The 24,565-nt window shown below is 41.9% G+C and overlaps 1 protein-coding gene across 1 annotated transcript in view; it reads right to left on the bottom strand.

Moving 5' to 3' along the window:
* LOC137621604 (uncharacterized) overlaps positions 1 to 24,565 on the bottom strand; it is an 80,115-nt gene that overhangs the window by 27,168 nt on the left and 28,382 nt on the right. Inside the window, exons 4-8 of the mRNA XM_068352029.1 lie at positions 23,773 to 23,987; positions 11,423 to 11,483; positions 9,432 to 9,560; positions 8,740 to 8,885; positions 7,721 to 7,889 (exon numbers count right to left, since the gene is read on the bottom strand). Of these exons, the coding sequence (XP_068208130.1) occupies positions 7,721 to 7,889; positions 8,740 to 8,885; positions 9,432 to 9,560; positions 11,423 to 11,483; positions 23,773 to 23,987 (720 nt within the window). The remainder of the gene's footprint in view (positions 1 to 7,720; positions 7,890 to 8,739; positions 8,886 to 9,431; positions 9,561 to 11,422; positions 11,484 to 23,772; positions 23,988 to 24,565) is intronic.

Below are 24,565 nucleotides of genomic sequence, written 5' to 3'. Positions count from 1 at the left end.
TACTCTCTCCAGTTCGTTCCCCACCAAGTTGGACAGGCTTGGGATCTCGAACGACTTAGGCCAAGGACGTGAAGGAAGCTCGTTTTAGCAAAAAACCGAGCTGCAAGGAACATGTAGCCGTTTCAGATGTGAAACTATGTTCCTGCTGAAGGCGTGGATCTCACTTACTCTTTTAGCTGTTGTCAAGCACACGAGGAAAAGAGTTTTGAATGTGAGGTCCTTAAAAGAGGCTGATTGGAGAGGTTCAAATCTTGATGACATAAGGAACCTTAGGACCACGTCTAGATTCCAGCCTGGAGTGGACAACCGACGTTCCATTGAGGTCTCAAAAGACCTAAGGAGGTCCTGTAGATCTTTGTTGGTGGAAAGATCCAAGCCTCTGTGGCGGAAAACCGCTGCCAACATACTTCTGTAACCCTTGATCGTAGGAGCTGAAAGGGATCTTACGTTCCTTAGATGTAACAGGAAGTCAGCAATCTGGGTTACAGTGGTACTGGTTGAGGAAACTGCATTGGCCTTGTACCAGCTTCGGAAGACTTCCCCTTTAGACTGATAGACTCTGAGAGTGGATGTCCTCTTTGCTCTGGCAATCGCTCTGGCTGCCTCCTTCGAAAAGCCCCTAGCTCTTGAGAGTCTTTCGAAAGTCTGAAGGCAGTCAGACGAAGAGCGTGGAGGTTTGGGTGTACCTTCTTTACGTGAGGTAGACGTAGAAGGTCCACTCCTAGAGGAAGAGTCCTGGGAATGTCGACCAGCCATTGCAGTACCTCTATGAACCATTCTCTCGCGGGCCAGAGCGGAGCCAACCAACGTCAGCCGTGTCCCTTTGCGAGAGGCGAACTTCTGAAGTACCCTGTTGACAATCTTGAACGGCGGGAATGCATACAGGTCGAGATGGGACCAATCCAGCAGAAAAGCATCCACGTGAACTGCTGCTGGGTCTGGAATCGGAGAACAATACAACGGGAGCCTCTAGGTTATCGAGGTAGCGAACAGATCTATGGTTGGCTGACCCCACAGGGCCCAAAGTCTGCTGCAAACATTCTTGTGAAGGGTCCACTCTGTGGGGATGACCTGACCCTTCCGGCTAAGGCGATCTGCCATGACATTCATATCGCCCTGAATGAACCTCGTTACCAGCGTGAGCTTTCGATCTTTTAACCAGATGAGGAGGTCCCTTGCGATCTAGAACAACTTCCACGAATGAGTCCCTCCCTGCTTGGAGATGTAAGCCAAGGCTGTGGTGTTGTCAGAGTCCACCTCCACCACCTTGTTAAGCTGGAGGGACTTGAAGTTTATCAAGGCCAGATGAACCGCCAACAGCTCCTTGCAATAGATGTGAAGTGTCCTTAGCTCCTGATTCCATGTTCCCGAGCATTCCTGTCCGTCCAAAGTCGCACCCCAGCCCGTGTCTGATGCGTCAGAGAAGAGACGGCGGTCGGGTTTCTGAACAGCCAAAGGTAGACTTCCTTGAGAAGAAAGCTGTTCTTTCACCACGTGAGAGTAGACCTCCTCTCTTCGGAAACAGGAACTGAGATCGTCTCTAGCGTCATGTCCTTTATCCAGTGAGCCGCTAGATGATACTGAAGGGGGGGAGGTGGGGTCTCCCTAACTCGATGAACAGGGCCAGCGATGAAAGTGTCCCTGTTAGACTCATCCACTACCTGACTGAGCATCGGTTCCTTCTCAGCATGCTCTGGATGCAATCTAGGGCTTAGTATATCTTTGGGGCCGACGGAAAAGCCCGAAAAGCTCGACTCTGAAGATCCATACCCAGGTAGACAATGGTCTGGGATGGGACGAGCTGGGACTCCTCAAAATTGACCAGGAGGCCCAGTTCCTTGGTCATATCCATAGTCCATCTGAGAATCTCCAGACAGCGACGACTTGTGGGAGCTCTTAAAAGCTAGTCGTCTGACGGAGCCGGACACAAGATCATGGTACTGCTGCACAGTCTGTGAACTGTCAACCATGGGGAAGCGAGGAAGTACAGTGACAACCCGAAGCTGTCTAGACTGTCTGGGTCGTACAGACAACTCCTTATCGGGTTGCTGAGGTTGCCGCACTGCGTCACAACAAGTCACTTCTGCTGGTTGTTGAACGTCTTCCCAGTGACACACTGACTCCGTAAATGAAAAATCCTCTAACAAGGACTAAGCTTGGACTGCATGTCTTGCAACAAAGCTCAAGGTCTATGGGAGCAGGTGTGGTAACAGACGGGGTTAGCGACTGAAGCGGAACCATTACCCTCCCTGGAAGCATGTTATGCTTAAATAAAAGTTCATAGGAGGCTAAGCAGCTAAAGGCTCCTCTCCAAATGACAGAGTCCTCAAGGGAATATCAGAAGGAGGGAGAATAGCACTTTCTCATCTACAGGAACCATATCCGAGAAAAGCTAAGTTCTCTCAGTGAGGGTTACACTGGTGCAAAAGCAGCAGACCAGAAGGCAACGTTATGAAACTGCTTGACAGTCTTGCGAGTTGGCAACAACCAAAGATGTGTGACTGAGGAGCATGCGGTAATGTATGCAGAGCATGCTGTATGCAGAGCATGCTGTATGTAGAGCATGCTGTGCGGTATGCAGAGCATGTTGCATGGCGTGCGGCTTATGCTGCATGGGATGAGGCTCATGCTGCATGGGATGAGGCTCATGCTGCATGGTATGAGGCTCATGCTGCATGGGATGAGGCTCATGCTGCATGGGATGAGGCTCATGCTGCAAGGGATGAGGCTCATGCCGCATGTGTTGAGGAGGATGCCGCATAGTATGAGGCTCCTGCCTCATGGGTTGAGGAGGTTGCCGCATAGCATGAGGCTCCTGCCTCATGGTTTGAGGAGGATGCCGCATAGCATGAGGCTCCTCATAGCATGAGGCTCCTGCCTCATGGGTTGAGGAGGATGCCGCATAGCATGAGGCTCCTGCCTCATGGGTTGAGGAGGATGCCACATAGCATGAGGCTCCTGCCTCATGGGTAGAGGAGGTTGCCGCATAGCATGAGGCTCCTGCCTCATGGATTGAGGAGGATGCCGCATAGCATGAGGCTCCTCATAGCATGAGGCTCCTGCCTCATGGGTTGAGGAGGATGCCGCATAGCATGAGGCTCCTCATAGCATGAGGCTCCTGCCTCAAGGGTTGAGGAGGATGCCGCATAGCATGAGGCTCCTGTCTCAAGGTTTGAGGAGGATGCCGCATAGCATGAGGCTCCTGCCTCATGGGTAGAGGAGGTTTCCGCATAGCATGAGGCTCCTGCCTCATGGGTTGAGGAGGATGCCGCATAGCATGAGGCTCCTCAAAGCATGAGGCTCCTGCCTCATGGGTAGAGGAGGTTGCCGCATAGCATGAGGCTCCTGCCTCATGGGTTGAGGAGGTTGCCTCATAGTGCTGGAACCCGGCAACTCCCGATGCGGCAACTCACGCATGAAAGCAGGAGGCGCAGCAAGAACATGCGTCTGGCAGGGTGGACTGCGCATCGGAGGTGGAGCTCTCACAGGTGGAGGGTGGGAGCAGGCAGCCGCAGTATCTGCTGAGCGCACAACCTCGGCGGGTTGTAGGTTAACAGGCTACATTGTCAACCTTCCAGCATGATACTCCTGTATGAAGAAGCAAGCTGAGACTGTATAGTCTGCAGCATGGACCACTAGGGTCTATGAAAGACAACAACAAACGGAGCTACTGTCCGTTGAGACTGAGGGTCTAAAACAGCTGGTGCGGCAACAGACGGAGTTACTGCCTGTTGCGGTACCACCTTGCCTCTCTGGGAGGTGTGCAGTTGTCGTACTGCAGCAAGTCCGAACTGACCCAGTGCTAATGGCTACACCTAGGAGTTGGACTTGCGCGGAAGGGACCGACTTGCACTTAAAAGCTGCAAGATTTGGTCCATGGTTTCTGCGAGAAACCTCTTCCGCAGACGAGGAATAAATGGGCTCTCTCGTCTTTGTGTGGGTGGGGTGATCACGTCGGCTACGTGAGTTGGTTACACCCGAAACCACGGAGGGAAACGTCTGTTCGTCGATCAAGGCCTGATGAACCCATAAGTCCTTCGACGTTACTTCTCCCCTGGGCTTGGGAGCTTGTAAGAGGTCCCAGACTAGGCGAACAACTGGCACGAACAGACGAACCCTCGAACGCAACACTGTAACACTTTGCGCTTATCACTTTATCACTTTTGATTTTCTGTTTGCACTTATTTCACTGAACTCGAAACTTTAAGTGGTTTGTACCTGAAACACGCAATTCTATCCTTCATTAAAAGTTAGTAATTGCGAAAACAGTACTGTATTACAATGTAACAGAAAAACATAATGAAAGATAAATAATTCAGTGGCTGGAAAAGAGACTAAACACTAGATCAAATAAACTACGTTTAAAATCTCTCACCGCATAAAGCCTGGGAACAAGAATAAAACTCTAGAAACGTTTACCTTCTTCCCCTAAAGAGACTAGGGAGAAGAGCAAAAACGATAACAACGTTACCCGCTTGAACGAAACGTTTATCCTCCTCTCTCTCCCTCCGCCTCTATCTCTCTCTCTCTCTCTCTTGACTTAGAACCTGAGAGATGAGCCCAATTATATGTATCGTTAAAACATATTATTGTTAAAGGAAAAAAAAAACTGAAAGATTTCCCAAATAAAAAGTTCCTTTATTAGAATTAAAACCATTTAAGCTAAGAAAGAATGAACAAAACGCTAGAATCGGTTTACTCTTACTGCAACGTGAAACCGTGAATACTCTCTCTCTATCGTAACGATAGAGCGCAAGTTGAACGTTCTGAACGTCAACAACTGCAGAGACAAAACAAAACGTTAGTTCAACTTTGAAAACAGTACGAGACTATCAAAGAAATTCTTTCAAAAACATTAAAATAGCATAATATGTAAACAGGTAAAAACGAAATGACGGGCTCAATGTTAATTAACTTCGGTTCCAAGAAAAGACCGCCTACTATTAGGAAAGGTCGAATATAAACAAACATAAAAATTAATTTTAATAAGTTTATAATAAAAGGAAGTTAATCGAAGAGGCCTATAAAAAGCGGAGAGATATAAAATAAATCTATAACTTTGTTAAGCAAAATTAAGAAAGAGAGTCTATACTCTCTTCGACACCAACACTTCCGTCTAAGGGAAGGGTCGGCCATTTAAAAGTGAAAGAGAGTTCATACTCTCTTCGTCACCAAAATTAAATCAAAAATTAAATCAAATTAATTCCAAAAACTTGCTAAGCTAATGATAAAGCTTCCTGAATAGCGAAGGCTAAACTCTAGAGCAAATACATCACCAAATCGTGAACAATAACTCCAGAATCAACAGCGTATCCATGTAGGTCTAGCCGGCGGCACGACAGAGGAAAAATTGAGGTGGTGTTGACAAGAAGTACTGGAGTACCTGACCACAGATGGCGCTGTTGTGTACACCCCCACCTGTATAGCGATCGCTGGCGTATCCCGACCGTAGATTTCTGTCGGGCAACAGAGTTGACAGCTACATGATTATCGGGTAAGATTAATATTGAAAAAGTGAAGTAACAGCAGAGGTAAAATGGAAGGATATAAAGCAAGTGCAGCTAGAGGACAATGGAACAATGCAAAGACCCTAAAGTATTGCCTACAATGCACTGCATGATGCGCACTAAAGGCACTACCCCTGTTCGGGGCTTACTGCATAAAAGAAGATTAACAGATAAGGAGAGCTTGGGAGCACTGATCAAACAAATTCCCTTAGATTCCTTCTTACTGAGAAAGGAAACTAAAGAACAGGCAATCAAATTATAAGATCAATTCCCTTTAAGCTTCTCACCCTTTAAGAGTGATGGAGTTAAACCATTCCCTAGCAACCTCCAGAATTCAACACCCTTTTTATATCACAAAAATCTCAAAAGGTTAATCAGTGGCATGTAGGTGAGGGTTGATGACTACCCAATATTAAATGTTGAAAATGACTTTGGTAGAAAAAAAAATCAGATAAGTTTTATGAAGTTGACACTTTAAACCAAAACCCTAACCTATATCAATAGTTATTGTTTACTCATATAAAAGCTTGACAAAAGACAATATAAAAAACTTTAAAAGTATTTTGTATTTTGTTGTTTGCGGATGATACTCTACTGGTTGCAGACGCGGAAGAGAAGCTTAGCCGATTAGTGACAGAATTGGGAAGGGTGTGTGAGAGAATGAGGGTAAGAGTAAGGTTATGAGATGTACGAGAAGGGAAGGTGGTGCGAGGTTGAATGTCATGTTGAGTGGAGAGTTACTTGAGGAGGTGGATCAGTTTAAGTACTTGGGGTCTGTTGTTGCAGCAAATGGTGGAGTGGAAGCAGATGTACATCAGAGAGTGAATGAAAGATGCAAAGTGTTGGGGGCAGTTAAGGGAGTACAGTAGTATAAAATAGAGGGTTGGGCATGAATGTAAAGAGAGTTCTGTATGAGAAAGTGATTGTACCAACTGTGATGTATGGATTGGAGTTGTGGGGAATGAAAGTGATGGAGAGACAGAAATTGAATGTGTTTGAGATGAAGTGTCTAAGGAGTATGGCTGGTGTATCTCGAGTAGATAGGGTTACGAACGAAGTAGTGAGGTTGAGAACGGGTGTAAGAAATGAGTTAGCAGCTAGAGTGGATATGAATGTGTTGAGGTGGTTTGGCCATGTTGAGGGAATGGAAAATGGTTGTTTGCTAAAGAAGGTGATGAATGCAAGAGTTGATGGAGAAGTACAAGAGGAAGGCCAAGGTTTGGGTGGATGGATGGAGTGAAGGAAGCTCTGGGTGATAGGAGGATAGATGTGAGAGAGGCAAGAGAGCGTGCTGGGAAATTTAATTTAATGGTCTCAAGTTTGTGTAGCTCAGATAAATACAGAATACTTTGTAAACAAAGCTTTCGTACTTTAAAAAAGGAAGATACACTCACTGATGGGAGGAAGTCACCTAAAGCATAACTGGAAGGGTCTTACCTTTCCTGAACATGTCATCCTCTCTAGACATGTACAGGAGTGAGGCAGGGACCTTCAACAACCTGCTAACTGCTAATCACATGGATGTGAAAGTTGTTAGGGACTCGGCCAGCACTGGCTTAAAAGGAAGACAGTACTAGGACGGAAAACGAAAACAGGAGGTAGACGTCAGCTGTGTTAAACAGGGCACATCAAGAAAAATGTTTGCTAGGAGGATGGACAATAGGAATGCAACTATAATATTGGCCCAGAAGGCCCAGCCCTGGGGCCCAGGAGATCATCAGTGTTACTGTACAACAGGGGAAAAACCCTGTAATTACAGTATGAAGTAAAGCTAAGAGGTTACACAGCAAGATGGAAAAAAAGAAAACAGAAATGGACACAAAGCAGAGACTAAACAGGGAGTGCATAAACATATTCTTTACCATTTTTGTACGATTCTATAGTATACTTATGTCCTCCATATCATTTTTCAATTCTAGTTATGTTTCCATGTCACAAAGTATGTTTTATGTCCTAGATTATGACTACTGCATTAGCATAAAGGGTTAACTTCAGTATTGTATTTAGGTGTTTTCAGACTAACATTAAAATTTGACTGATATCATGGAATAGGAACAGATCCCTATCATAACCCCTGCAGATCTATATACTGTATTCATGGGTTAAGTAATAAAAAGAATTAACATTTGGGATTATATATTGATAATATTAAAGCAGTGAATGTCATGCAAACATTTCATAATGCTCTAATAATATAGAGGGAAAAACCTTACCTTCCTGTTTGTTTTGAGCAATGTTTGTACCCCAATCTCTCCCGTTATCAAATTGACAGCAACACTTTGTCTATTTTGGGAGGAGACAGCCATAACAGCATGTTCTATTTGAGAAACATCACCACAGCTTCCAACAGAAACACTACCAAGGTAATAGACAGTTTGGCCCCTGTTGGAATAAAAAACAATAAATTAATCTCAAAGGTGGTTCATTTTCTCTTATAGTCTATTCATGGCAATTACACCAAAGTCAGACTTACACTTAAGCTATATTCTAAATCGTCTAATATATTCTAAATTCAATATATCAATCCAGTTTTTTCCCATGCATCTTGCTAGCCTTAATCAAGATGAACAGATCTGGTTGGGCCATTCATAATAATAACTATGCAATTGACTATCATTCTTTTAAATACTTCCAAGCTCATAATATCACAAAGCAAAAAGTCCACTGAATCTCTGTTCATATAGTGTCAACCCAAGTTCATTTACTTACAAGAGCAGTGAAAACTAAAGTGAAATAAAGCTTAAAAATGTACTTTGATGCTATGAGGAAAAATCATGGGAAACAAATAAAATGACAAAGAGAAGAAAGCAATTCAGCTGATGGAGAAGAAAAGTAACACAGATGCTTAAGTGTTTGTTCTGTATAGCATAAAGCATATGGTACACTATAAGGAACATTTTAAAACCTTTCAACTCCAACAACATTGTTTTCTACTTCCACCTTTCATCTGTACACTTTGGTCTCTTCCTTACCAGAAATCCAAATTTCTTATCCTTGCCTTTGTCCAACTTTCACCTCTCATTTAAGAACTAATCGTTGGACCAGACCCACAAATTTAGTACAATATTGTCACACAGAGGTAAAGTTACCCTAATTTACAATGATAAAGTCCTCTTCCATTAACTTGAATCTATAGCATAATTTTACAATAAATTTGTACATCAAAATAGTTAATGTCATGATTTTTCTTGCTTTCAAATTACTTTTCCACTGAAAAGTTTTCAATACATACCCTATATGACTTGTAGACAATGAAGTTTCCTGACTCTCTACAAGAGCAGCTTCCCGATATTGTTCTTGCAAAGATTCAATATCTAAGTGAAGACGCCGAAGTAGGGGAACCACTCCAGGAAAAACTGATCCATTGGGATAGTGGCCCTGAAAACATATGGAAAAAATCTTGATTCATCTATTGTCAATAAAATCTGTATCTTAACATAAGCTATTTCTTTTCAAGATATACAGAAAAATTGAGGGCAGCCCTGCTCCTGCATACAGCATTTACAGCAGAGTATCTAAAAATAAGAAAAAATATATCATTGTAAGAAAATATGTCCATCAATCACATACAGTAGAGCCTCAGATGTTGAATACTTCCTATTTCAAACATATTGTTTCTCTGAATCAGTACAGTAAGACTACCCAAAGTCAGACCCAGCAAGTCTGAAACCACCTCAAGTCAGTATGGATCTGACTAGAACAATCTTTTATTGCAGTTCCCACTAAATGTCACTGTAACAATCAAGGGCTTCAGTCTCATACAGTGTTGTAAGCTATATTTGAGAGAGAGAGAGAGAGAGAGAGAGAGAGAGAGAGAGAGAGAGAGAGAGAGAGAGAGAGAGAGAGAGAGAGAGAGATATTCTTCGGAAAATTAAAGTACCTGTATCTCAATACCAAAACTAATATGGCGAGCTAAAACTTTACCTTAATCACTTTTAACGAAACTGGAAGACCTTTCTTTTGTCTTAAGAGCGAAGTCACGCGTCCCCGACGCCATCCATTGATGCAGATGCCAAATGCTTCATCAATGACATCACCAACTTCTATTTTATTCTGTTAATAAAAAATAAATACCATGAAATATTACAATTTGCTAAATAAGAAGGATTACATAAACTAGAAAAGAGTAAGGTATAGAATAATCGCATGCATATTTCCAAATACATTTCCCAGAGTTACCCTTAACTAAACTTGCTAATATATTCTCATGAATTATACCAAATAATAGTAAGCCATAGCGATATTATGTATCTAATGCAAAAGCATATTTTCTTGATAAAAAAACAACACCACAATACAAACATGCCTATCTCATTTTTTCTTGAAAGAACTAGAATGGATTACCTAACACAAAACATAAAATAAGGAATAAATTTTAAGAGTTTTATAGCAAACATTCATAAACTAATATCAGAGGCATGAAAAGGGATTTATCAAAGGTCGTCTTATGTAGTTCAAATTTAATGGTCACAAATGTATCAGATGTGAAATTCCAATTCATATTCATTTAGCATTGGAGCATTTCTTCTTCCAACCAAAGTACAAACACCAGCCAAGAGTTTAGAAATTATTGCTCATCATATCCAGATTGTTTCTTTTAATCCCACATGTCACACAATTCCTCTTCATAACAAAAAATTAAACCATGTACCCTCTCCCTTGTAAAAACGTAAATTGTTCATCCCCTATCACTCCTAACATAACACCCTCAGGTCTGGTAAGTACTATACTAGTATGTCAAATAATTCTTATTACTTATATCCCTTTGTCCCTTGCAACTCAATGGAAAATCAGATGAGCCTCCTTTCACAAGGCTTTTACTTTTCTTTCATCTAGCTTAACACATTGAAAATGAGGCTGAATAAGAAAAGGTATGTTGGTCCAAGCAAAACACATATGAAGTTAATCCTTCTCTGTGAGCAAGAAACTTCTCAACTAATTGAAGTACTTGGACCACATCATTGCATCATACAATAAGAAAAGCATCATACAATAAGAAAAGCATCAAAACACCTTATGTAATACCAGAGGAATGATATCACATCCATAAATAATTAAATGCTGTAGCCAGTTGCATGCATTGGAAAAAAGTTCCTCCAACCAAAACAAAAACTAAAAGCAAATTCTAGACAAATCAAGTCATCGTAGTGAAACAAAAACTTTAGATACATACTTACAGGAGAATCAGAATGAATTAGTAATGTGAAATTAACCAAAGTAAAATTTCTAATTATTGAGAGATACTGTATAGCACTTTGAATATTGTGCTGCTTAATTCATTAACTGACCATCAATAACAGATTAGGACTGGTACAACAACAAACAAATACAAAGACAAGGTTGTGTGTTCGTGAAGTAACAGTTTTCACCTAGTTTGACTTAAAAATAAAAGTTTAGAAAAAATCTGAAAAAGTGACAATCATCCAATAATGTGCAAACAAGGCAGCTTTTATTAATACAAAAGACCTTATAAATAAAAAAGCGCAAGAAGGAGACTAAAAATTGAATTGAAGAAAGTAAATCTGTGAATGAACTAGATCCAAGTAAGAATATTCTCGAAGGATATCAACCATAAGAAAAAAAAAAGGTAAAATTGAAACATGGAGTTTTCTAATGCTTTTGCTAAAAACTCCAATAACAATACAGATCTTTATTTAAATACAATTCAGTGACAAAATTTTGAGTATAAAAGGACTTTTTTTTTACTAGTTTACAAATTATGTGACCTACCAGTCTTTCCTTCATTTACCTTCAGCTTGTTTTCCTTATTTTTTTCCTTCACACATCGACCAACTGAAGAGTTTGTTAAAATCTACCCTATCTAAACACAGAATAACACAAAGAAAACAAGTTTCAAAATACTTGATGAAATAAGGATTTAAAAAAGCAATACACAAGAAGTATGAGAATCTTACATCCTCGGCCGCAACACTTCCGTCCTCCACCCTCACTACAACGGCTCGGCCGCTGACATGGCTGCTCAGGAGGAGAGCAAGGTTAAAGGTTAAAATTAAGGTTATCATACAATTTGGCAGGAAGCATTACTACATGCTAATTGAGTGCAGGTTAGTATAAATATTATCGAAGGCAAATTTAATGTGTTAATGCTATAGTAATAAACTTCATGCACTTTTTGCAAACTTCTTCAATATGCCTCCTTCGATAAAAGCATTCCTGTGGTTCTTAGCTTAACTTCTTTTCCTTTCATTCTCATACAATCTTAAGGGTCTCTTGTCATCGCAAAATATTGGAAAAGTACATCTATGGAACCTAATGATTACAAAAAGAAGATTGCTGTTCTTCACAATTAATGAAATATTAAGTACAAAAGTATTGTAAATCTAGTACTGTAGTACATTAACCTTCAGCAGTGATATTTTCTGTTTCAATTCAAACCAATCATTGAATGAATGAAGGGATAATCAAAATCTTTTCTGAAAGAGAAAGAAAACAATTAGATATACCATAAATTCCTAAAACCAATGAGCTTCACCATGGGAAAAGAATTTATACCTAATAAAATGATATTTTAATTATAAAATAAATTTTTGAATATACTTACCCGGTGAATATATAATAGCTGCAACTCTGTTGCTCGACAGACACATACATAAAAAACTCGCCAGCGATCGCTATGCAGGTTGCGGGTGTGCCCACCAGCGCCAACTGTCGGCCAGATACCACTCTCGATGTAAACAAAACCTTCAATTTCTTCTCATCCCACTACGTCTCTATTAGGGAGGAAGGGAGGGTCGTTTAATTTATATATTCACCGGGAAAGTATATTCAAAAATTTATTTTATAATCAAAATATCATTTTTAAATATTTAACTTAGCCGGTGAATATATAATAGCTGATTCACACCCAAGGAGGTGGGTAGAGACCAGAGTTAAATATGTTTACATCGTATAAGCTAAGAGTTTTTTCATTTTGACAGTTATCAATTTAACAAAACCAAAATAAATAGGTACCTGGTAAGGAAGTCGACTTAGACGATTACTCTGCCTTGTAAGTAGGTCTTCCTTACGGAGCCCAGCGATCCTCTTAGGATGCTGACAGACTCCCAGGAGCTGAAGTATCAAGGGCTGCAACCCATACAACAGGACCTCATCAAACCCCTAATCTGGGCGCTCTCAAGAAATGACTTTGACCACCCGCCAAATCAACCAGGATGCAAAAGGCTTCTTAGCCTTCCGGACAACCCATAAAAACAACATTAAAACATTTCAAGAGACAGATTAAAAGGATATGGAATTAAGGAATTGTCGTGGTTGAGCCCTCACCCACTACTGCACTCGCTGCTACGAATGGTCCCAGTGTGTAGCAGTTCTCGTAAAGAGTCTGGACATCTTTCAAGTAAAATGACGCGAACACTGAATTGCTTCTCCAATAGGTTGCGTCCATTATACTTTGCAGAGATCTATTTTGCTTAAAGGCCACGGAAGTTGCTACAGCTCTAACCTCGTGCGTCTTAACCTTAAGCAAAGATCGGTCTTCCTCACTCAAGTGTGAATGAGCTTCTCGTATTAACAATCTGATAAAATATGACAAAGCATTCTTTGACATAGGCAAGGATGGTTTCTTAACCGAACACCATAACGCTTCAGATTGGCCTCGTAAAGGTTTAGTACGAGTTAAGTAGAACTTAAGAGCTCTAACAGGGCATAATACTCTTTCTAGTTCATTGCCTACGATCTCCGATAAGCTAGGAATATCGAAAGATTTAGGCCAAGGACGAGAAGGTAGCTCATTTTTGGCTAGGAAACCAAGCTGCAGAGAACAAGTAGCTTTTTCTGACGAAAACCCGATGTTCTTGCTGAAGGCATGAAGCTCACTGACTCTTTAAGCTGAGGCTAAGCATACCAGGAAAAGAGTCTTAAGAGTGAGATCTTTCAGGGAGGCTGAATGTAAAGGCTCAAACCTGTCTGACATGAGGAATCTTAGCACCACGTCTAAATTCCACCCAGGTGTAGCCAAACGACGTTCCTTAGAGGTCTCAAAAGACTTAAGGAGGTCTTGCAGATCTTTATTGTTGGAAAGATCTAAGCCTCTATGCCGGAAGACCGAGGCCAACATGCTTCTGTAGCCCTTGATAGTAGGAGCTGAAAGGGATCGTACTTTTCTCAGGTATAAGAGAAAATCAGCTATTTGGGCTACAGAGGTACTGGACGAGGATACGGAAACTGACTTGCACCAGTCTCGGAAGACTTCCCACTTCGATTGGTAAACTCTAATGGTAGACGCTCTCCTCGCTCTAGCAATCGCACTGGCTGCCTCCTTCGAAAAGCCTCTAGCTCTCGAGAGTCTTTCGATAGTCTGAAGGCAGTCAGACGAAGAGCGTGGAGGCTTTGGTATACAGTGATACCTCGGTAGTCGAACGACTCTATACTCGAACAATTCGGAGTTCGACCAAAATTTTCGAGAAATTTTTGCTGCGGTGCTCGACCAAAAATTCGGTACTCGACCAGCCGAACACGTGACGACCGCATGGGCTTTGTGATGATCGCGCCATCTCGGCCACTCTCGCTTGTTCGGGAAGCATCAGTTCTCTCGAGAGCGTCACTCAGACAACGCGCGATCAGCATTCGTTGTGATTTAGTGATTTTCAGTGCTTTTAATTGCTTTTTTAGCTTTCATAATGAGTCCCAAGAAAGTAATGAGTGTTAAGGGGAAGGAGAAGAGGAAAACAGTGCGAACAACGATCGAGTTGAAGAAGGAAATTATAGCGAAATATGAGAATGGTGTACGAGTGTCCGATTTAGCGGTAGAATACGGAATGGCGAAGTCGACCATTTCTACGTTTTTAAAGCATAAAGAAATGATTAAGAAGGCGAATGTTGCAACGGGAGTTACGGCGGTAACTAAGCAAAGGCCACAAGTGATTGAGGAGATGGAAAAGTTGCTTTTAATATTTATTAAAGAAAAACAGTTGGCCGGGGAAAGTGTTAGTGAAGCGTTCATTTGTGAAAAAGCGTTGCATATCTATGAAGAATTAGTGAAGAAAAGTCCGAGTACCAGTGAAAGTGATTCATTTACATTTAAAGCGAGCAGGGGTTGGTTTGAAAAGTTTCGTAATAGAACAGGTATTCATCGTGTTACTAGGCATGGGGAGGCAGCTAGTTCGGATCAAATTGCAGCCGATAAATACGTGGGGGAATTCGATCGGTACATAAATGAACAAAATTTGATCGCACAACAAGTCTTTAATTGTGATGAGACTGGGTTATTTTGGAAGAAAATGCCAGCCAATACGTACATTACCAAGGACGAGACGAAGATGCCAGGTCACAAGCCAATGAAAGATAGGCTAACATTGTTGCTGTGTGCAAATGCAAGTGGCGATTGCAAGATCAAACCCTTGTTAGTGTACCACTCGGACAACCCCCGGGTGTTCAAACGAAATAATATTTGTAAAAGTGCACTACCAGTTATGTGGCGCTCGAACACTAAATCTTGGGTCACAAGACAATTCTTTACTGAGTGGATAAACGAAGTGTTTGCCCCCCAGGTTAAGGCTTACCTCATTGAAAAGAGCTTGCCAATGAAATGTCTTCTGGTTATGGACAATGCTCCTGCACATCCTCCAGGTCTCGAGGATGACTTGAAAGAAGAATACAGCTTTATCAAAATCAAATTCTTGCCCCCCAATACTACTCCCATACTCCAGCCCATGGACCAACAGGTCATTTCAAACTTCAAAAAACTCTATACCAAGGCCCTTTTCAGAAAGTGTTTTGAAGTGACCAGTGACACGAAGTTGACCCTAAAGGAATTCTGGAAGGAACACTTCAGCATCCTCAACTCTGTTAACATGATTGACCAAGCTTGGCGAGGTGTGACCTATAGGACATTGAACTCTGCCTGGCGTAAGCTGTGGCCATCATGTGTCACAGAGAGGGAGTTTGAAGGTTTCCAACCAGAGGCGGGTCCAAGCACTGCTACCCCTGTAATTTCTGATGACACTGATGTCGTTGAGGAAATTGTTGTCATGGGCAGGAGTTTGGGGCTTGAGGTCGACAAGGATGATATTGATGAGCTTGTAGAAAGCCATTCTACCGAGTTGACTGTGGAGGAATTGTTGCACCTGCAACAACAACAGCAGCAGGATCTGATTGTGGAGCAGGAATCTTCAGAAGAGGATGAGGTAAGGGAGGATGTTCCAAGTTCTCTCATCAATGAAATTTGTTCCAAGTGGGCAGATGTGCAGGCTTTTGCTGAAAAATACCACCCAGAAATTGCAGTAGCAAACCGGGCAGTGCATATGTTTAATGATAGTGTCATGTATCATTTTCGAAGAATACTGCAGAGGAGGAAGAAACAATTAACAATAGACCAGTTTTTCACAAAAGAAAAGAAAGCTGCTACATCAAAGCCTGTTTCTCCTCCAAAGAAGAGACAAAGAAGAGAAGAAACCCCTGAAATAGATCTGCCCACCCTTTCATTGGAGAGAGAAACAACTCCTGAAGGAGAACTACCCCGCCACATCATGGAAGGGGACTCTCCTTCCAAGCAGTAACCTCCCCCTTCCATCCTCTCCACATCCATCCCTGTATGCCATCGAACCGCTGCTCAAAGGTATGTTCACTACAGTACAGAAAATGGTTTAAAATTGTTTTATTTTAGTACAGTAAATGGTTTAAAATTGTTTTATAGGATTTTCTGACCAATTTCATACACATTTAGATAATTATTGTTGTTTAGGTACACGTTTTATTAATATTTTGGGCCTGTTCGAGTGCTTGGGAACGGAATAGAATATATACCATTATTTCTTATGGGGAAAAAAAATTCGGTACTCGAACAAATCGGAGGTCGAACACGGATCTCGAACGGATTATGGTCGAGTACCGAGGTATCACTGTACCTTCTTTACGTGTGGCTGACGTAGAAGGTCTACTCTTAGAGGAAGACTTCTGGGAACGTCTACCAGCCATCGAAGTACCTCGGTGAACCATTCTCTCGCGGGCCAGAGGGGAGCAACTAACGTCAACCTTGTCCCTTCGTGAGAGGCGAATTTCTGCAGTACCTTGTTGACAATCTTGAATGGTGGGAATGCGTAAAGATCTAGATGTGACCAATCTAGGAGGAAGGCATCTATATGTATTGCTGCTGGGTCTGGGACTGGAGAGCAATAGATTGGAAGCCTCTTGGTCAGCGAGGTTGCAAAGAGATCTATGGTGGGTTGACCCTAAGTCGCCCAAAGTCTCTTGCACACATCCTTGTGGAGGGTCCATTCGGTTGGAATTACTTGACCTTTCCGACTGAGAAAATCCGCTAGGACGTTCAAGTCGCCCTGGATGAACCTCGTTACTAGGGAGATGCCTCGATCTTTTGACCAGATGAGCAGGTCCCTTGCGATCTCGTACAGAGTCAATGAGTGGGTACCTCCCTGTTTGGAAATGTACGCCAAGGCCGTGGTGTTGTCCGAGTTGACCTCCACCACCTTGCCTCGAAGGAGATTCTCGAAGCTTCTCAAGGCCAGATGAACCGCCAAAAGCTCCTTGCTGTTGATATGCATGCTCCTCTGACTCGAGTTCCACAGACCTGAGCATTCCCGACCGTCCAGCGCCGCGCCCCAGCCCAAGTCCGATGCGTCCGAGAAGAGAACGTGGTTGGGTTTCTGAACTGCCAGGGGAAGACCCTCTCGTAGGCTGATATTGTCCTTCCACCAAGTCAGACAAGACTTTATCTTTTCGGAAATCGGGATCGAGACCGCCTCTAGCGTCTTGTCCTTTTTCCAGTGAAAAGCCAGATGGAATTGAAGAGGTCGGAGGTGTAGCCTTCCTAGCGAGACAAACTGCTCCAGGGATGACAGCGTTCCTACCAGACTCATCCAAAGCCTGACTGAGCAGCGTTCTTTCTTCAACATCTTCTGGATGGAGAGTAGGGCTTGATCTATTCTGGGGGCCGACGGAAAAGCCCGAAAAACTTGACTGTGAATCTCCATCCCTAAATACAGAATAGTTTGGGATGGGACCAGCTGTGACTTTTCCAAGTTGACTAGGAGTCCCAATTCCTTGGTCAGATCTAGAGTCCAATTGAGATCCTTCAGACAGCGATGACTGGAAGAGGCTCTGAGAAGCCAGTCGTCCAAATAAAGGGAGGCTCGGATGTCCGATAAATGGAGGAATTTTGCCACATTCCTCATAAGCCTCGTAAACACGAGAGGAGCTGTGCTTAGGCCAAAGAACAGGGCCCGAAACTGGTACACCACATCTTCGAAGACGAATCTCAGAAAAGGTTGGGAGTCTGAGTGAATGGGGATGTGGAAGTAAGCGTCCCTTAGGTCTAGAGACACCATCCAGTCCCCCTTTCTGACCGCTGCTAGGACTGACTTTGTGGTCTCCATGGTAAACTTCGTCTTTGTGACAAAAACATTCAGAGCACTGACGTCTAGCACCGGTCTCCACCCTCCTGTCTTCTTTGATACTAGGAAGAGACGGTTGTAAAACCCCGGTGATTGAAGGTCCGAGACTTTGACCACCGCTCCCTTCTCTAGCAAAAGAGACACTTCCAGTTTCAGGGCTTGTCTCTTTTCTTCCTCTCGGTACCTGGGAGAGAGATCGATGGGGGACGTCGCTAGAGGAGGTCTGCGTACAAAAGGGATTTTGTACCCCTCTCTGAGCAACCTCACAGATTGTTGATCTGCGCCTCTCTTCTCCCAGGCTTGCCAGAAGTTCTTGAGTCTGGCACCTACTGCTGTCTGAAGTTGCGGGCAGTCAGACTCTGCCCTTAGAGGACTTGGATCCTTTCCTCTTCCCTCTCTTCCCTTCGGCACGAGCACCTCCCCTGCTGGAGGCTCTGCCACGAAAGGGCGGGATAAACCTGGACGCTGGAGTGTCTATTCTAGGTCTAGCAGACAAGGCAGGCAAAGGGGGAGCTTTGCGAGCCAAGGACGCAACTAAATCGTGGGTGTCCTTCTGCACTAAAGACAAGGCAATTTCCTTAACCAAGACTTCAGGAAACAAGCACTTAGACAAGGGCGCAAAGAGTAGCTCAGATCTTTGGCATGGCGTCACTCCTGCTGATAGAAAAGAGCACAGAGACTCTCGTTTCTTAAGGACTCCGGACGTGAATGAAGCGGCAAGCTCGTTGGACCCATCGCGGACGGCCTTGTCCATGCAGGACATAATGAGTAAGGCAACATCCCTATCGGCAGATGAGATTTTCCTACTCAGGGCTCCCAAACACCAGTCCAGGAAGTTAAAGACTTCAAACGCCCTAAATATGCCTTTAAGAAGGTGGTCCAGGTCCGAGGGTGACCAACTAATCTTCGAGCGTCTCATGGCAAGGCGGCGGGGAGAGTCTACAAGACTTGAGAAGTCGCCCTGGGCAGAGGCAGGAACTCCCAAGCCGAGAACTTCTCCCGTGGCATACCAGACGCTCGATCTAGACGAGAGTTTAGACGGGGGGAAGGCAAACGCCGTCTTCCCTAAACTCCTCTTGGTCTCTAACCAATCGCCTAACAGCCGTAAAGCTCTCTTGGATGAGCGAGAGAGAACGAGTTTAGTAAAGGCAGGCATGGTAGCAGGAACGCCTAAGACAAACTCGGACGGCGGCGAACGAGGAGCCACAGAAATAAAGTGATCAGGGAACAACTCTTTAAAAACAGCCATGACTTTTCTAAAGTCCAAGGATGGTTGAACTGCTTTAGGCTCATCTAATTCTGAAGGCTAATCCTCAGGCTGTGGTTCAGCAACGTCCTCATCTGACAGTTCCTCATCCGATAACTGATGAGAAAACGGCAAAGGTGTAGGCAACGTTTGACTCGCAGAGTCCGGTCGCACTGGTGCATACGTGATGGAGCCGGACGCAGCGTCCTGGAACTGCTGAACAGTCTGGGAACTGTCAACAACAATAGGTGCGCGAGGACGCACAGCGTCCACCCGAGACTGTTTAGACCGTCTGGGTTGTGCAGTCAACACCATACCGGGTTGCGGAGGTTGACGCACCACGTCAAAACAAGTCAACTCTGATGGTTGATGAACGTCCTGAACGTCACCAATCGCATCAGTGCGTTGCCTAACGTCAACGTGCGGCTGGAAATCCACACTGGGTCGCATCGGTGGAGGTACCACACCAACTGGTTGACGCGAGAAAGCTACATCCACGTCAACAGGACGCACAACCGAACGCTTGGATGGCTGATGGCCAGTAGGTTCAACGGAAACCTTCTCAGCATTGTAGTCCTCCATCAAGGACGCAAGCTTGGACTGCATGTCTTGCAGTAACACCCATTTAGGGTCTACGGAAGCAGGTGCGGTAACAGACGGGGTTAGCGAATGAGACGGCACAACTTTGCCTCTCTTAGGCGGCGAGCAGTCATCAGATGACGGCAACGGGTCCGAACTGTCCCAGTGGATACATCCGGGACGTTGGACTTGTCCTGAAGGGACCGACTTACGCTTTAAAGGTCTAGAGACCTTGGTCCAAGGTTTCTTACGTGAAACACCTTCGGACGACGAGGTAAAAATGGGCTCTCTCGTCTTACTTTGGTAGGGGCGATCTTGACGAGATCCGCCTGATACCAAAGAGGGAACGTCTGTTCGCTGATCAAGGCCTCTCGAACCCATAAGTCGTACGACATTGCTTCTCCCCTGGGCTTGGGAGCTTGCAAGAGGTCCCGGACTAGGTGGACGACAGGCACGAACAGACGAACCCTCGGTCGCAACACTGTTCACAACACTTTGCGCAACACTAGGCACTTTGACACTATCCTTCGTGGCACTTTAGCACTTGAGTTCCTTTACGTCCGCCATGAGTTGATTTCGGTCACTTGCTAAAGCCTCAACTCTCTCCCCCAAGGCATGAATAGCACGCATCATGTCTGCCATAGACGGTTCCTGAGTGCTAGGAGAGGGGTTAGGAACAACCACTACAGGGGAAGGAATAGGTTCAGGGGCATGTGGAGAGGAAAAATCTACCGACCTAGAAGAACTTCTCCTTACCCTATCTCTCTCTAGTCTGCGTGTATATTTATCAAATTCGATAAAATCGAATTCCGAAAGGCCCACGCATTCCTCACACCGATCTTCCAATTGACAGGTTTTACCCCGACAATTGGAACAAACAGTGTGAGGGTCGAGAGAAGCCTTTGGAAGACGCCTATGACAGTCCCTAGCATTACACTTTCGAAACTTGGGAACTTGAGAAGGGTCAGCCATTTTGAATTAGTCAAGGGAAAATTCCAAAAAACGATCTAAGTCATCAACAATTAATCCGATTCAAAAAAGAGTTCAAGAATTTATTTGAAGAAAAACACCTGTACTGCGAAAGCTCAAACCAAATTAAAGTACTTCACCAAATATGATGGGAAAAACTCCAGGTTCAACAGCGAGTAAAGTACGTCTTGTCGACACGTCGACAGAGAAGAAATTGAAGGTTTTGTTTACATCGAGAGTGGTATCTGGCCGACAGTTGGCGCTGGTGGGCACACCCGCAACCTGCATAGCGATCGCTGGCGAGTTTTTTATGTATGTGTCTGTCGAGCAACAGAGTTGCAGCTATTATATATTCACCGGCTAAGTTAAATATTTAAAAATATCACTAGGAAAACTTATTATTACTAAAGTTAAAAAACACGACCTGAGGGAACTGCACTTTGTTTAACCAAAATAATAATATTCTACAAGTTATGGTGAAAACAATACATATGTTATAAAGTTAGGTCTCTACAGACCTAATACACTAAGGTTAACACAATTCAGTACTTTTTATATGATCCAGAACATGAACTTATATTTAGACATGATTCTACCAAAACAAGAAAATATAAAATGAAAAATAAACCACAACATACTTAATAACTAATGCCCTTCATCTTCTTTGTAGTATACACTTTTCCTCAACCAAATTTACAAAAATGAATTCCGTACAAGAAAATTTTTAATACAATCAATCATAAATCAAACGCATAATTTACAATAATCTAGAATGATAATTTATTTGTATCTCAACACTCTGTTGGAGAAAAAACTACTGTATGTGTTAACAAGGTGATCAGTTATATGTTCCTTTCTTTGGAGAAAGACATGCCCTACCTTCCTTAAGTCCTGTTTTGAATTTACTTGATTATCAGAGATATGCATGTACTGTATAGATCATACAAAAGGATTTAAAAATGGGGTATATTTCCTTTGAATGCAGAAAAAGTGGTATCTCAAATCCCAGAAGACAGGCAATCTGACAATATTTGTACAGCACTCTAGCATTGATAAATTTTAAGATTTTGCAAATCACTTTATTCCACTGGAAAGCCCTTCTTAGAATAACAACATTTATGGGGTAACAGGTACTAGTATGACATCTGTACACTACGCTCTTGATGAATTTTTTATCAGGATGTTTTCAACAAATGGTCCTTCTATCTACATGCTTGCATGTGAACATAGGAAGAAATTGATAACTATACAAGCAAAGTATAGGAAGTAACATCTCTTATGACAGCAGCAGGAGTTGTGACAATAGACAGTAATAGTAATAATAATGAGGATGATTAACATTCATTACTTAACTCGGAGAATAAAGGCCAATTTTCAAAGTTAAAGGTTGTAAAATCAAGCTAAAGAAACATCCAAAAAAATAAAAGTTGGCCAATGATAAGAGAGCCTGTAAGATGCATAATAATAACCCTTTGATCATCTGCAATATAGGTGTAATTAGCATAAGAGATGGAAGAGAGAAATCTACCAAGAACAGAAAATGGATTTGGAATAAAGAATGTACTCCTAAAAAAGAGATTCAAAGTCTTAACAATGTTTCACAGAAGGGAACTTCCATAGGGAGAGTGCTGAATACTTCCAAATTATTCCATTTCGTTTGGAATGCCAATTCTTCTATAATATAGCTTATCCTATAATCCAATAGCTTAGAGTAAGAAAGTTGTCTCTTATGCACATTCAAATTGTTTCTAAAGTACAGGTACTGTATGAGAAAAATATTAAGGAACAAGCCGTTGCCTTATATCATCAAATCTAAGGGTAAATTACCAGCAACTACTAATAAACTGAAAATCTAATTCAAGATGTCTAATTTGGACTTAAACACAGAAGAAAATTCAGATCTTGAAACCAAGTGCATCAGTAGTTTTCTTTTTCCAGTACCATTTTGTATGTACTGTATATGTTATAACTTCAAAAACCTTCATTCATTCTACTTTAAAACTCTTTAAAAGTTATTTTCATCATTTCCAGAGTTTATAGTTTGGCTCTTGTAAGGTCTTTGGATACTCTTCTATTTCCTGTGTTTTACAATGACTTTTGAATATTTCATCTGGAAGTAACCTATAATTGGACACACATTAAGACCAGTAATAGGAGATATCAGGTAAAACCTAGTTCAGTCGGAAACTTAGGGGAATCTTCCTCTTTTCCATCTTATTCTAACCATGTATAATTCATATAAACGTGAAGTTCCTTGTAATTCACATAGGTAATTTGTAAAATTACACATACCCTATTTCACTATCATTAATACTGTATAGGTTATTAACCCTTTTACCCTCAAAGGACGTACTGGTACGTTTCACAAAAGCCATCCCTTTACCCCCTTGGACGTGCCGGTACGTCCTTGCAAAAAAATGCTATAAAAATTTCTTTTTTCATATTTTTGATAATTTTTTGAGAAAATTTAGGCATTTTCCAAGAGAATGAGACCAACCTGACCTCTCTATGACAAAAATTAAGGCTGTTAGAGCAATTTAAAAAATATATACTGCAAAATGAGCTGGGAAAAAAATAACCCCTTGGGGGTTAAGGGTTGGAAATTTCCAAAGAGCCTGGGGGTAAAAGGGTTAAACTAAGATAAGTCTAAGATTCCTTGCTATCCTTATCCCCATGAGCATTTCATTGATTATAAAAAAAAAGTCACAACAGAAGTATCTGGAGCATTCAGCAACTGGAATCATCCCACCTACACTGAAATTTGAATGTATACGATTGTTAGGTTTCTTTCAAAACCAATCACTTTCTTAAAAACAAAGTTAATTTCTTCATACCCATACATCACTCATAAAAATTACAAAAATGTAAGGCACTTACCTGCTGTGGGCCCAGGTGATGCATACATGTGATTTTTACCACACTTTTATCTGTTATACAAAATACTGCTGTGTCTATAACATTTAAAAAACCATGTAGGCTACATATACTGTAAGTATTGGACGTTTTAAAGAAATAAGGTCTGGTTTCTATTAATTAGATATCTATATAAAATCCTAGTTTTACTAAGTTATGATTAAATTAGAATATAAAAAACTGTTCTTACCCCAAATAAACTCCAAGATCCATGCATGGAACTAATTCATACTCTTCATAAATAGGAAGCTGCCACGTTTCATCCAAAAATGAAGCATTTTCAATTTTCAGATCAAAGTTCAAGTGTGAACATTGATAAAGAAGGCTCAGGAATATTTCTCCCAAAATTTCATCGCCGATAATTGAGCTCTCATCATATAAGCCTTCATTGCATTTCATGCGCACCTGTTGGTGAAGATTATGGTCAAATGCATATACTGACAAACTTCTGTACAGTCCAATGGAAAGTCCAATGTAGTTATGAATTTATGGCAGGAAACACAGAAGAATCAAAAACTGAAACTGACAAAGGAGGGCTAAGGTTTAGGAAAAAATACTTAAGCACCTGACTAACATGAATTGACAATTATAATTTTCAGCACAGTACCACAAAATTAACTTCCTAAATACTATACATCATAAAAATCTGGGGTTAACATTACTGTACTTGCTAAACTCTAAGCATTTATGGAAAGTATACTGATATTCTTCATAAAACTTAGATATAATTCTCTATTTATCAAGCATTTGTTTCACTATTCATTTGAGCTTTTGTAATTTATGAAAAAACAACATTGTGGAATTTTTGTAACATTGTTTACTTTGGCATTTTCAATAACGATTATCTTTCATCTCTTTTGTTTACTTATGAAGCATTAAAACTAACAAATTATTAAGCCAAATCACTTCCCCATCAGGTACACTAAAATAATAAAATCCCTATACTTTATGGCAGAGCTTTAGCCTTGATATTTGGAATAATG

The sequence above is a fragment of the Palaemon carinicauda genome, chromosome 2, assembly GCF_036898095.1.
Source record: "Palaemon carinicauda isolate YSFRI2023 chromosome 2, ASM3689809v2, whole genome shotgun sequence".
Lineage (NCBI taxonomy): Eukaryota > Metazoa > Arthropoda > Malacostraca > Decapoda > Palaemonidae > Palaemon > Palaemon carinicauda.
Note: the sequence above shows the minus strand (reverse complement) of the source record. Positions and strands in the feature narration are given on the sequence as shown.